This window comes from Antechinus flavipes, chromosome 3 (assembly GCF_016432865.1).
Source record: "Antechinus flavipes isolate AdamAnt ecotype Samford, QLD, Australia chromosome 3, AdamAnt_v2, whole genome shotgun sequence".
NCBI classification, from domain to species: domain Eukaryota; kingdom Metazoa; phylum Chordata; class Mammalia; order Dasyuromorphia; family Dasyuridae; genus Antechinus; species Antechinus flavipes.
The window spans coordinates 535,547,956-535,561,821 of record NC_067400.1 but is presented as its reverse complement, the minus strand read 5'-3'; the positions used below and the strand labels follow the sequence as shown (position 1 = coordinate 535,561,821).

General features: G+C 34.3%; 1 protein-coding gene across 2 annotated transcripts in view; it reads right to left on the bottom strand.

The window, feature by feature from the left end:
• Positions 1-211: 211 nt before the first annotated feature.
• TMEM135 (transmembrane protein 135) overlaps positions 212-13,866 on the bottom strand; it is a 327,016-nt gene continuing 313,361 nt past the window's right edge. For both annotated transcript variants that reach the window (XM_051987292.1, XM_051987293.1), the window contains 3 exons: positions 6,286-6,384; positions 5,370-5,437; positions 212-1,406 (listed from right to left, as the gene is read on the bottom strand). In XM_051987292.1, coding sequence (XP_051843252.1) covers positions 1,274-1,406; positions 5,370-5,437; positions 6,286-6,384 — 300 coding nt within the window. In that variant the 3' untranslated portion in view covers positions 212-1,273. The remainder of the gene's footprint in view (positions 1,407-5,369; positions 5,438-6,285; positions 6,385-13,866) is intronic.

Sequence of the window (13,866 nt, the reverse complement as noted above, 5' to 3'; positions counted from 1 at the left end):
TTAAAAAGTACAACTTTTCCCTGAAAAGCTCTAAAGAGTGATCATCTTTCAGCCACAGCTGTTCTGAACTAACTTGCAGTGACTATATTTTGTCACTACTTTATTCTAACACACACACACACACACACACACACACACACACACACACACACACACACACACACACAAAATGGTGACAATGGGTAAAAGGCAGGATGAAATCTGAAGCATATTGTCAATAAACTGATTTTTAATTATCAGTGGCATTTCATGTTGTCAGTAGCTGTCATTGTCAATATAAAACAACTCGCTGCCTATGTGACATATTTGAACATGAACAAACATGGATTTAGGAATTTGCTTAAGCTGGTTTTTTTAGAGGACTGCTCCACAATATTTTGATCCCTTTTGGAACAGCAATGGCATTAAAACCAAGCTCTGAAGAAATATAACCCTTATTAACAAATGTGAGTGCAATTAATCTACAAGAAGCTGCTACTTAAAAAAGTAACTTCTTTAGTGTTCACTTGCAATGCTTCCGTAAATATTTAAACACTGCATTTTCAGTTTTCTTAGACATGACAATTTCCATTTGACAAACTATGGTTTTCTTCCATGTGGATGGATCAGGTGTTAATTAGACTGCCAAATGGCCCATCTTATCATCAGGAAAGGTGAAGTTATCAGCGTTAACAACAGAACTTTATAGATGATGTTACTGCCATATTTAATCAGATGTTAAAAGATACCTCTGCAATGTTGAAACAAAATGGCCATTGTTTCCCTTTAAATTACTTAGTGACTAAGTAGCAGTTTTTGAAATTATTTTAAATATTGGGCATTCATCACCACAGTTACCAATGAAAACTTAAACGAAAATATAATAAATCAAATTTGTGTACTCATGATCTTTATAAATTCTGGAACTATTCTTAGGCTCACCAAGAAATATAGTGGAATGAACTAAAGATATATTTTAAAGTATCATTTTAAGCATATTTTTATATCATTTAATTTCTTTTGAGATCATTTACCATTACTCAAGGACATAATTTAATCAAGACTCTATCATACTGTCAAATACTACAATGATCCACAATCATATTCTGGCTATGGAGGGAGCTTAATTATTAAGCAACACCTTCCTAAAAAGCTTCAGTATTTATGATCAATAAAAAGCATTTCTCATTGAAATAACACTGAAGTGGAACATGGGGCCTCTCCTTTCTGTCCAACTCAATTAACTTTCCAGATGAAAATGATAATCACATTTAGTCATAATAAGGAATAATCTTCAAGAAAGCTCCATGGGTAGATCTGGTATCACAGTAGTATATCTTGGATCCAACTGTGGTGTGAAATCCTGGAAGTACTTAGATGCATCGGTACCAAACACATCAAGGACTTTTCTGTTCATGACTGCAAACCTAGAAAATGAATGGTGAGAGTGTAAGCAATGGCAGATTTTATGAACCTTGCTGTCAAATAAGTTATTCATAACAATTCACCTGGATTCCTTTTGCTCATCTGATAGGAACAACAGTATGTACACTGAAGCCAAGCTGACCAACAATATATGATTCTGTAATGGCAGAATCATGGAGAGAAGTGGGGAGGAAATAGGTATTTATTAAGCACCTTCTCTACTATGTGCTAGTTTTACCAATATTATCTGATTTTATTAGAAATCATTCTTCTATCATGAATAACTATCTAATACTTATAAAGGAGATATTATCAGTTGTGTATTCTCAGGCTGCAGCAAGAATTATGATCACTCAATCTTTCTATCAGATGTCAGGATCCCATCTTAGGGTTACTAAAAATTTTCTAATGAACTGAATCACATTAAAAAAAAAAACTAAAAATAATGGCAATTCTAATTTAGGATTTCAATGTGCTCATTAGATAAATTCAAGCACATTCTAAGACGTATCTTTACAAAAATGTTAATAGTTTCTCATTTTCTTTCCCTTTTTATTAAAACTTTTTATTTTCAAAATATATGCATGGATAATTTTCAACATTCTCTCTTACAAAATCTTGTGTTCCAAATTTTTTTCCTTCCTTCTTCCTACCCTCTCCCCTAGATGGCAAAAAATCCAATATATATTAAACATGTGCAATTCTTCTATATATATTTCCACAAATATCATGCAGCACAAGAAAAATCAGATCAAAAAGGAAAAAAAAAATGAGAAAGAAAACAAAATGCAAGCAAACAACAAAAAGAATGAAAATACTATGTTGTGATCCACATTCAGTTCCCACAGTCCTTTCTTTCTCTGGTTGCAGATGGCTCTCTTCATCACAAGACCACTGGAATTGGTCTAACATTGTTGAAGAAAGCCACATCTATAAGAATTGATCATCTTATAATCTTCCTGTTGTCGTGTTGCCTTCTGGTTCTGCTCATTTCACTTAGCATCAGTTCATGTAAGTCTCTCCAGGAGTCTCTAAAATCATCCTGCTGGTCATTTCTTACAGAACAATAATATTCCATAACCTTCATATACATAACTTATTCAGCCATTCTTCAACTGATGGGCATACACTTAGTTTCTAGTTTCTTGCCACTACAAAAAAGGACTGCCACAAAGATTTTTGCACATCTCATTTTCATTCAAAAAAAGATGTTAATATTTAAAGTCAAAATAAGCATTTTTGTTGTTGTTCAGTTGTTTTCAGTCACATCAGATTCTTCATGATCCCTGGGGTTTTCTTGGCAGAGATACTAAAGTGGTTTGTCAATTTCTTCTCCTGCTCACTTTACAGATGAGGCAACTGAGGCAAACAGTAAGTGACTTGTCTAAGGTCATATAGCAAATAAGTGTCTAAGGTCAAATTTGAAAGTCTTCCTGACTCCAAGCTTGGCACTTTATTTACTGTGTCACCTAGCTTTCCAAAGCAAACATGGAGTTTCAAATTTTTAAGGGACATAAAACTATAAAAAAGATACTTGCCTTTTATTAGTAACATATAATCTAAAAGACCAAAAAATTAATGGAAAAGGGAAAGAAGGGGTTAAATTCTGTCGTCAAGTTTACATTCTAATAAGGTAAGATAACACACATAAAGGGCTCCTGAAAGTAGAGGGAGGTATTTAAGTAGAGGCACATACTATAATTTGGAGATGGCCAGGAAATAGGGTGAAAATCAGGATCTGGGCAAGATAAATTAAAAATATCCTTTACAGAACAGTGTGGTTTGAGAGGAATAATCCAAAATTTCTTCTGGAAATAAGTCATGGTTTCATTTTGGATTCTACTGCTTCTATGAAGAATGTTTCAAAAAACTACTTTTATTTGGATGACCATAGTGGACCTTAATGAATATAAGATTTATATATATATATATATATATACACACATATATGCATATGTATATATATATATATATATATATATATATATATATATATATATATATATATATATATGTATGTATACATATATACATATATATGCATATATATAAATACATATTATATGAATATATAATAAGCAGATAGAAGAATTTTCACTGCAAGCACTTCTTTTTCCCTAGACTTTCTGATTAGTTCTACAGAGTTGATCAAAATGCGGTCCATTAAAGTGTTTCAAGGACATCTGCAAGAAGGGTACAGATGTTCAGTGATACCATAAAGCTGAGCCTTATCAACTACAGAAATCGATATTATGAAAAGGAAAGTAAAAAGAAAAAACAAGGTAGGAGATTATAGGGTGAAAGGGACTGGATGAAAAAGAAATAGCTATTATTTAATAATAAAAGTTTATTTTAAAAATATAAACAGCATCTATAATTCACATAAAGAATGCCAACATATTAATACTACTTTGGTATTGAAGGACTATAACCTTTTGTTATTTGTGAAATGTTAACATATATTACCCAGTTTGTCCTTAGTCCATATCACTATAGAAAGAACAAGAGAGAAATCACAGAAGGTCAAAAGAATAATATGAAAACTGTTTAAAGAGTTAAAAATATGAAGGAACACTGAAGGAGCTATTTTAATTTAGGATTTAAAAAAAGAAAATCTGAGAATCAAATTAAAAATTATATTCACATTTTTGGAAGGAATTTCAAGTAGAGCACACTACTTGCCAGCTCATCTCCATCTTTACAAAGGAAAGAATTAAAATGAAAGGGCTTAATTTTGTAAAAGAGAAAACTATATTGTATAAGTGATTAAATTTTAAACCTCCTAAAGAAAGATGTATAGTATCTACCTTTGAACATCTAAAAAAATTGGACAATTATATGATTTGAACAAGTCAAATATGATTCAAAAAAATGTTTTTAGAAAGTGATATACCTTCCAAAATAGGTTATTAGTCCAATTTTTGGATTTAGACCTTTAACCAATCTTCTTAACATGTTATGTTTAAAGAAAAAAAGACTTTGTTGTTGGAATCTTTACAAACTGGTAACTCATTAGAGTTGATAGATTATTGATATGATCTTACAAGAAGATGTTTTAGGCCAGAACCTGAAACAAGGCACTAAGTAGAATTGATACAATGCTTGTGTTCACACCTTTACTCATTGGAGTGCACACGTTTGGGAGATTTCAGGGTTTAGTATGAGATATCTGAATTCACACCTTCCTTGAAGCTCTTAAGGCCAGAGAGCACTATGGGAAAAAACCTATAATCCTGTTCTCTGATATATAAGAAGAAAGCAGAGGCCCAGTGAAGAGAGTTGAGCTGAATTATTTTGGAGAGTAGCACGCTGGGACAGATGCAGAGCACTCTGGGAGATTGAGAGCCAGAAGCCCTCTCTCAGAGGCAAGACAGATTCAACTTGATGCTGGCTCTGGAGACTGAAGAAAGCAGAGGCAAAAGCAAAGGACAAAGCTGCAAGAGCTCTTGGAACCAAGCAGAGAGATAGGCCTCAACTAACTGGACTATTTTGGAAGAAGAAAATAAATGTTTGCATTTTTACCAGCTGGCTGCATTTTGAAGTGATTATTACTTGGAACTGAAACTAAGGATGCCTCCAGAAAACTTCCCCGAGAAAGCTGCTCTCTCCCAGAGAGAACCACCATTATTTTATTTTAAAAGAAGAAAATCAGCACACCTTGTATTTATGAAATTAGGAATAAATGTTTATGTGTGTGTGTGTATATATATATATATATATATAGTATATGTTGTATTAATCTAGAACCAATGGCATTTCCAAAAGAGATGAAGGATATAACCATAGTCACAAAATGTATATCTTGTTCATTCTCTGAACAAATTTGTGTGGGAAATGGAGAAATTATAAAGTAAGCTGATCTGAACCATATGAAATATTCATTTGTCCTATGAATTTTCTATAAGAAAACTGAAAATTTTACCTTTGAGGAAATTTAAATTGCTTAAATTATCTTAATTACTTACTTGCCCTTGGTAAGCCTTAAAAGGAATTTCCAGTAAGATGGTCGCAAGGTCTGAACTTCCATGACAGCCTAAAAAAAAATAATAATACTGACCATTAAACTTTTTTCCAGAACATAATAAAAATATAATCAGGCTGAGAAGATGTGGTAGATCTAGCTTAAAATTTTTTTATTATCATGATATATTAATATTAATAGCCACAAAATATCAATTCTAAATCTATTAATGTTTTATCTGACAATAATGAAGGTATCCTTTATAGATTCCAATAGTTTTTAAATATTTTCTTTGGAAAACAATTTAACTGGTAGTTGGCATCTTCAAGAAGTATTTATTGAATATTCAGTGGTTGTTTAGTACTTTATTCACTGTAATAAATTAATCAAACTATCCTTAACTCAAAACAAAACCAAACCCCATCCAAAGGAGGTCTGCAATTATCTTAATGCAATAACAAAAGTGGTCACAGAACTTTGGGAGAATATGAACAAGAAAATAAAAGCTGCTATTTGTATAAAATTTAATTTTCTGGCTGGCAATACTACAGTATATTATTGGTATGACAACGATGCTGCCAATAATGTTCCTTTGGGAATATCCTATTGGCTTGGAAAGCACAAGAAAATTTTTCTATCCCTAGTAGACTATTCAATACATTAAAGTTTCAAATTACTTTCACACTAAATCTGATAGCAATTCAAGAAGCAGCATATTCACCTAACAAGGTCTGACTTGGAAAGTTATTTCATATTCCTAGTGATTCCTACCCCTAGTTTGGAAAATAAGTGAAACACTCCTACCACACATGTCTGGTAATATTTCAGCTCTTCCCACTGGATGTAATAATATACACTTTATTCACTGCAATAAATGAAACTAAAACAATCTCATTTCCCATTTCAAAAATCATACTTACTGCCTGAAAACAAATTGCTGTGGAGATGGAGTATATGATGGTATCTGCATGAGGGAAATAAGGAACTTTTCCTGCTTCGATGCCTTTGAAATACATGGTCTACAAAATAATCACAATGCAAGGTTTATAAATTATGCCATTTTAAATAAAAAGTCTATATTTTATATTAATTGTGATATCACATTTTTTGTCATTCAAAAATTGAGACACAAAAAAAAATCATAAACAAAAATGGATAACATTAAGCAGTAATTTTAAAATAAAACAAAACATCTAGATGCTAAAATGAGTCAAGTTGGCCTATAGACAACACAAAAAGGACCATCAAAACAGTCCCTCTTCACAAAGACCTCAGAATCAATGTGAAGTAAAGCTCCATATGACAAAACAATGAGAATATAGGGTTGCACATAATCAAATAGAATATTATATTGCGAAGATGGCGGAGAGGAGGCTCACAGTTGCATAAGCTCCGCGCTTTCTCTCACTATCCACTTCATTACAAGCCTCTGAATCAATGCTTGACTGAAAAAAACCCACAAATAGTTACCAAGAGAAGCCATCCTTGAGATCCGCCAAGAAAGGTCTGTCTTTACTGGAGGGCTGGGGCGGTTTTAGATCGGGCGCAGGCTGAGGGCAGCGGCAGTGAGAGCACGGGAGCAGAGCTGAGAGGGGGTGGGGAGTGATCGCAGCTGTCTCTGCGGGGAGAGCTTCGCTACAGGTTTGGAACCTGCAGCAAGTCAACAGCCCAGCAGAGAAGCTAAAAACACCGGGGCTGAAGAATACAACCGCAAACAGCTGGAGTCTCTCAGGACCTGGCCCCCCCCCCTCCCCCCCCTCAGTGACTCAGCACGCTTTGGGATCTCAGAGCGCAGGCGCAGCACAGTCCTGCTAGTGCCTCACTGCTGCCACCTGCAGTCTGCAGAGGAAGCTCGATAACACACCCAGCCCCCCCCCAAAGAAAGACTCCAGTTTTTTCTGTTTTTCTTTGGTAGTGTATCTCTGATTAATAGACAGAATGAGCAAGAAGCTGAAGAGGACTTTAACCCTTGACAGCTTCTATACAGATAGAGAGCAGACTCTAAATCCTGAGGAGACTAAAAACAGGCAGTCCCCAGGTGATTCCCCAAAGGAGGAAATCATCTGTTCCTCAGCACAGATGAACCTCATAGAAGTGATTAAAAAGGCTCTCACAAGGGAGCTAGAAGAAAAATGGGAAAAGAGCCTGGAGAAAGTTAAAGAGAGAGTGGATAAAGAAGTAAAATCCTTGAAAAATAGGATTAGTGAACTGGAAACAGAAAACAGCTCTCTAAAAAACAAAATTGGCGAAATGGAAAAAAATTCCACAGAACAAAAGAACTCAATTGGACAATTAGAGAAAGATTTTAAAAAAGTGAGTGAAGAGAATACTTCACTGAAAATCAGAATTGAACAAGTGGAATTGAATGACTCGAGGAGACAAGAAGAATCAGTCAAGCAAATCCAAAAAAATCAAACAATGGAGAAAAATGTGAAATACCTTCTGGGGAAGACAACAGACCTGGAAAACAGATCCAGGAGAGACAATCTGAGAATCATTGGACTCCCAGAAAAACATGATGAAAAAAAGAGCCTGGACACTGTCTTCCAGGAAATCATCAAAGAGAACTGCCCAGAAGTCATAGGAACAGAGGAAAAAATAAACATTGAAAGGATTCATCGATCACCCACTGAAAGGGATCCTAAAATCAAAACACCAAGGAATATAGTGGCCAAATGCCAGAACCCTCAGGTGAAAGAAAAAATATTGCAAGCGGCTAGAAAAACCCAATTCAAGTATCAAGGAGCCACAATAAGGATCACCCAGGATCTGGCAGCATCCACATTAAAAGATCGAAGGGCCTGGAATATGATATTCCGAAAGGCTAAGGAACTTGGTATGCAACCAAAAATAACTTACCCAGCGAGAATGAGCATCTTTTTCCAGGGAAGAAGATGGACATTCAACGAGGTAAGCGAATTTCATCTATTTCTGATGAAAAAACCAGAACTTAACAAAAAGTTTGATCTACAAATATAGAACTCAAGAGAAATCTAAAAAGGTAAAGATTAATCTTGGGAACTATATTTTGACTATATAGATGTATAAAGAATACATGTATACCTTGTTCTAGAAATTGATGTGGAAAGGACATTGTACCAGAAAAAGGGTAAAGTGGGGGTAGTACATCTCATGAAGAGGCATAGGAAACCTATTATATCTGAGAGAAAGAATGGAGGGGGATGAATATAGTGGGTATCTTACTGCCTTCAGAATTGGCTTTAAGTGAAAAATCTTAAGACATATTCAATCTATGGTGAAACTTCTCCCATCTCATTGAAAAGTGAGAAGGGAAAAGTGGAAAGGGAAGGAATAAGCTAAGCGAAAGGGAATACGGGAACTGGGAGGGAAAGGGGTAAGATAGGGGGAGGAACTCTAAGGCGGGGGAGGGACACTAAAAAGGGAGGGCTGTGAGAAGCAAGGGGTGCTCACAAGCTTAATACTTGGAAGGGGGGAAAGGGGAAAGAAGGGAGGAAAGCATAAACTGGGGTTAACAAGATGGCAAGTAATACAGAATTGGTCATTCTAACCATAAACGTGAACGGGGTAAACTCCCCCATAAAGAGGAAGCGGTTAGCAGAATGGATTAAAAGCCAGAATCCTACAATATGTTGTTTACAGGAAACACACCTGAAGCGGGGAGATACATGCAGGTTAAAGGTAAAAGGTTGGAGCAAAATCTACTATGCTTCAGGTGAAGTCAAAAAAGCAGGGGTAGCCATCCTGATCTCAGATCAAGCTAAAGCAAAAATTGACCTAATTAAAAGAGATAAGGAAGGACACTATATCTTGCTAAAGGGTAGCATGGATAATGAAGCACTATCTATATTAAACATATATGCACCAAGTGGGGTAGCATCTAAATTCTTAAAAGAGAAACTAAGAGAGCTGCAAGAAGAAATAGACAGTAAAACTATAATAGTGGGAGATCTTAACCTTGCACTCTCAGAATTAGATAAATCAAACCAGAAAATAAATAAGAAAGAAGTCAAAGAGGTAAACAGAATACTAGAAAAGCTAGATATGATAGATCTCTGGAGAAAATGTAATGGAGACAGAAAGGAATACACTTTCTTTTCAGCAGTTCATGGAACCTATACAAAAATTGACCATATATTAGGACATAAAAACCTCAAACTCAAATGTAGTAAGGCAGAAATAGTAAATGCATCCTTTTCAGACCACGATGCAATGAAAATTACATTCAACAAAAAAGCAGGGGGAAGTAAACCAAAAAATAATTGGAAACTAAATAATCTCATACTAAAGAATGATTGGGTAAAACAGCAAATCATAGACATAATTAATAACTTCACCCAAGAAAACGATAATAATGAGACATCATACCAAAATGTATGGGATGCAGCCAAAGCGGTAATAAGGGGAAATTTCATATCTCTAGAGGCCTATTTGTATAAAATAGAGAAAGAGAAGGTCAATGAATTGGGTTTGCAATTAAAAATGCTAGAAAAGGAACAAATTAAAAACCCCCAGTCAAACACTAAACTTGAAATTCTAAAAGTAAAAGGTGAGATCAATAAAATTGAAAGTAAAAAAACTATTGAATTGATTAATAAAACTAAGAGTTGGTTCTATGAAAAAACCAACAAAATAGACAAACCCTTAGTAAATCTGATTAAAAAAAGGAAAGAGGAAAATCAAATTGTTAGTCTTAAAAATGAAAAGGGAGAACTCACCACTAATGAAGAGGAAATTAGAGCAATAATTAGGAGTTACTTTGCCCAACTTTATGCCAATAAATTCGACAACTTAAATGAAATAGAAAAATACCTCCAAAAATACAGCTTGCCCAAACTAACAGAGGAAGAAGTAAATATCCTAAACAGTCCCATCTCAGAAAAAGAAATAGAACAAACTATCAATCAACTCCCTAAGAAAAAATCCCCAGGACCAGATGGATTTACATGTGAATTCTACCAAACATTTAAAGAACAATTAACTCCAATGTTATATAAACTATTTGAAAAAATAGGGATTGAAGGAGTCCTACCAAACTCCTTTTATGACACAGATATGGTACTGATACCTAAACCAGGTAGGCTGAAAACAGAGAAAGAAAATTATAGACCAATCTCCCTAATGAATATTGATGCTAAAATCTTAAATAAAATATTAGCAAAAAGATTACAGAAAATTGTCACCAGGATAATACACTATGACCAAGTAGGATTTATACCAGGAATGCAGGGCTGGTTCAATATTAGGAAAACTATTAACATAATTGACTATATCAATAACCAAACAAACAAAAACCACATGATCATCTCAATAGATGCAGAAAAAGCATTTGATAAAATCCAACATCCATTCCTAATAAAAACACTTGAGAGCATAGGAATAAATGGACTTTTCCTTAAAATAGTCAGGAGCATATATTTAAAACCATCAGTAAGCATCATATGCAATGGGGAAAAACTGGAACCTTTCCCAGTAAGATCTGGAGTGAAGCAAGGTTGCCCACTATCACCATTATTATTTAATATCGTATTAGAAACACTAGCCTCGGCAATAAGAGTCGAGAAAGATATAAAAGGAATTAGAGTAGGCAATGAGGAAACCAAACTATCACTCTTTGCAGATGATATGATGGTATACCTAGAGAACCCCAGAGATTCTACCAAAAAGCTATTGGAAATAATTCATAATTTTAGCAAAGTAGCTGGCTACAAAATAAATCCCCATAAATCCTCAGCATTTTTATACATCACCAACAAAACCCAACAGCAAGAGATACAAAGAGAAATTCCATTCAGAATAACTGTTGATACCATAAAATATTTGGGAATCTATCTACCAAAGGAAAGTCAGGAATTATATGAGCAAAATTATAAAAAAGTCTCCACACAAATAAAGTCAGACTTAAATAATTGGAAAAATATTAAGTGCTCTTGGATCGGCCGAGCGAACATAATAAAGATGACAATACTCCCTAAACTAATCTATTTATTTAGTGCTATACCAATCAGACTTCCAAGAAAATATTTTATTGATCTAGAAAAAATAACAACAAAATTCATATGGAACAATAAAAAGTCGAGAATCTCAAGGGAATTAATGAAAAAAAAATCAAATGAAGGTGGCCTAGCTGTACCTGATCTAAAATTATATTATAAAGCAGCAGTCACCAAAACCATTTGGTATTGGCTAAGAAATAGATTAGTGGATCAGTGGAAAAGGCTAGGCTCACAAGACAGAATAGTCAATTATAGCAATCTAGTGTTTGACAAACCCAAAGCCCCTAACTTCTGGGAAAAGAATTCAATATTTGATAAAAACTGCTGGATAATTGGAAATTAGTATGGCAGAAATTAGGCATGGACCCACACTTAACACCATATACCAAGATAAGATCAAAATGGGTCTATGACCTAGGCATAAAGAACGAGACTATAAATAAATTAGAGGAACATAGAATAGTTTATCTCTCAGACTTGTGGAGGAGAAAGAAATTTGTGACCAAAGATGAACTAGAGACCATTACTGATCACAGAATAGAAAATTTCGATTACATCAAATTAAAAAGCCTTTGTACAAATAAAACTAATGCAAACAAGATTAGAAGGGAAGCAACAAACTGGGAAAACATTTTCACAGTTAAAGGTTCTGATAAAGGCCTCATTTCCAAAATATATAGAGAACTGACTCAAATTTATAAGAAATCAAGCCATTCTCCAATTGATAAATGGTCAAAGGATATGAACAGACAATTTTCAGAGGATGAGATTGAAACTATTACCACTCATATGAAAGAGTGTTCCAAATCATTATTGATCAGAGAAATGCAAATTAAGACAACTCTGAGATACCACTACACACCTGTCAGATTGGCTAAGATGACAGGAAAAAATAATGATGAATGTTGGAGGGGATGCGGGAAAACTGGGACACTAATGCATTGTTGGTGGAGTTGTGAACGAATCCAACCATTCTGGAGAGCAATCTGGAATTATGCCCAAAAAATTATCAAAATGTGCATATCCTTTGATCCAGCAGTGTTTCTATTGGGCTTATATCCCAAAGAAATACTAAAGAAGGGAAAGGGACCTGTATGTGCCAAAATGTTTGTAGCAGCCCTGTTTGTAGTGGCTAGAAACTGGAAAATGAATGGATGCCCATCAATTGGAGAATGGCTGGGTAAATTGTGGTATATGAATGTTATGGAATATTATTGTTCTGTAAGAAATGACCAGCAGGATGAATACAGAGAGGCTTGGAGAGACCTACATGAACTGATGCTAAGTGAAATGAGCAGAACCAGGAGATCATTATACACTTCGACAACGATATTGTATGAGGACATATTTTGATGGAAGTAGATTTCTTTGACAAAGAGACCTAACTGAGTTTCAATTGATAAATGACGGACAAAAGCAGCTACACCCAAAGAAAGAACACTGGGAAACGAATGTGAACTATCTGCATTTTTGTTTCTCTTCCCGGATTATTTATATCTTCTGAATCCAATTCTCCCTACGCAACAAGAGAACTGTTCGGTTCTGCAAACATATATTGTATCTAGGATATACTGCAACATATCCAACATATAAAGGACTGCTTGCCATCTAGGGGAGGGGGTGGAGGGAGGGAGGGGAAAAAAAATCGGAACAGAAATGAGTGTAAATATAATGTAATTATTAAATAAAAAAATTTAATAAAATAAAAAAAAAAAAAAAAAAGAATATTATATTGCATTTGTGTTAAAGAACCATTTAATACAGATGCAGAAATAAGTTTGGCAAAAGTACAATTTACATGAAGTACTGAGATGCTTTAGAATGCAAAGTAAATGTATTCCTACTTATTTCTTGGGTCTAAGCTGTGTTTCCCCAGTTAAACCATACATTTCCCAAGGGAAAGAAAAGAATCTTATACTTCTAATGCATAACCCTAGAAGTCTGTTCCCAATATTGTTATGTTTAAGAATATCTTAGATGAAATTATCAATCTTGCTTCTCAAATCTCTAAATAATATGTAGTTGCAAAGGACAACTAATAGCCTTGGTAACAGACTCAGATACCAAAAGATCTAATGGGACTAGGACAATGAACAACTTAAAAAAAAAAAAAAGATATAATTTAACAATAAAAAGTGTAAGTAGAAAGTGGGAGTCAGGAAGACCTTAATTTAAGCCCTTTTTTCTGATGTCAATTAATTGTTTAAGTTTGTATAAGTCATTCACCCTATCAATGCTCTAAAATTATTAAATTACACAAAAGTTGTGGATCTTCACAGGGAGGAGTTTTCCTAGCATGAATTCCCTACCATCAGTGAAAATGAAAGTCCAAACAAACATACAAAATAATATACTATACTTCTCAGTAGGATAGAAAGGAAAAAACTTCACAAGTAAAGCTAAAGAAGTATGGCTAGACATCTCTAAGTTTTAAAAGACCTACAAGCATGAGTCAACATTATGATACAGGTACCTCAAAAGCTAATAAATATTAGCTTTATGTTACAAAAAAAGCAAAATTTCCAG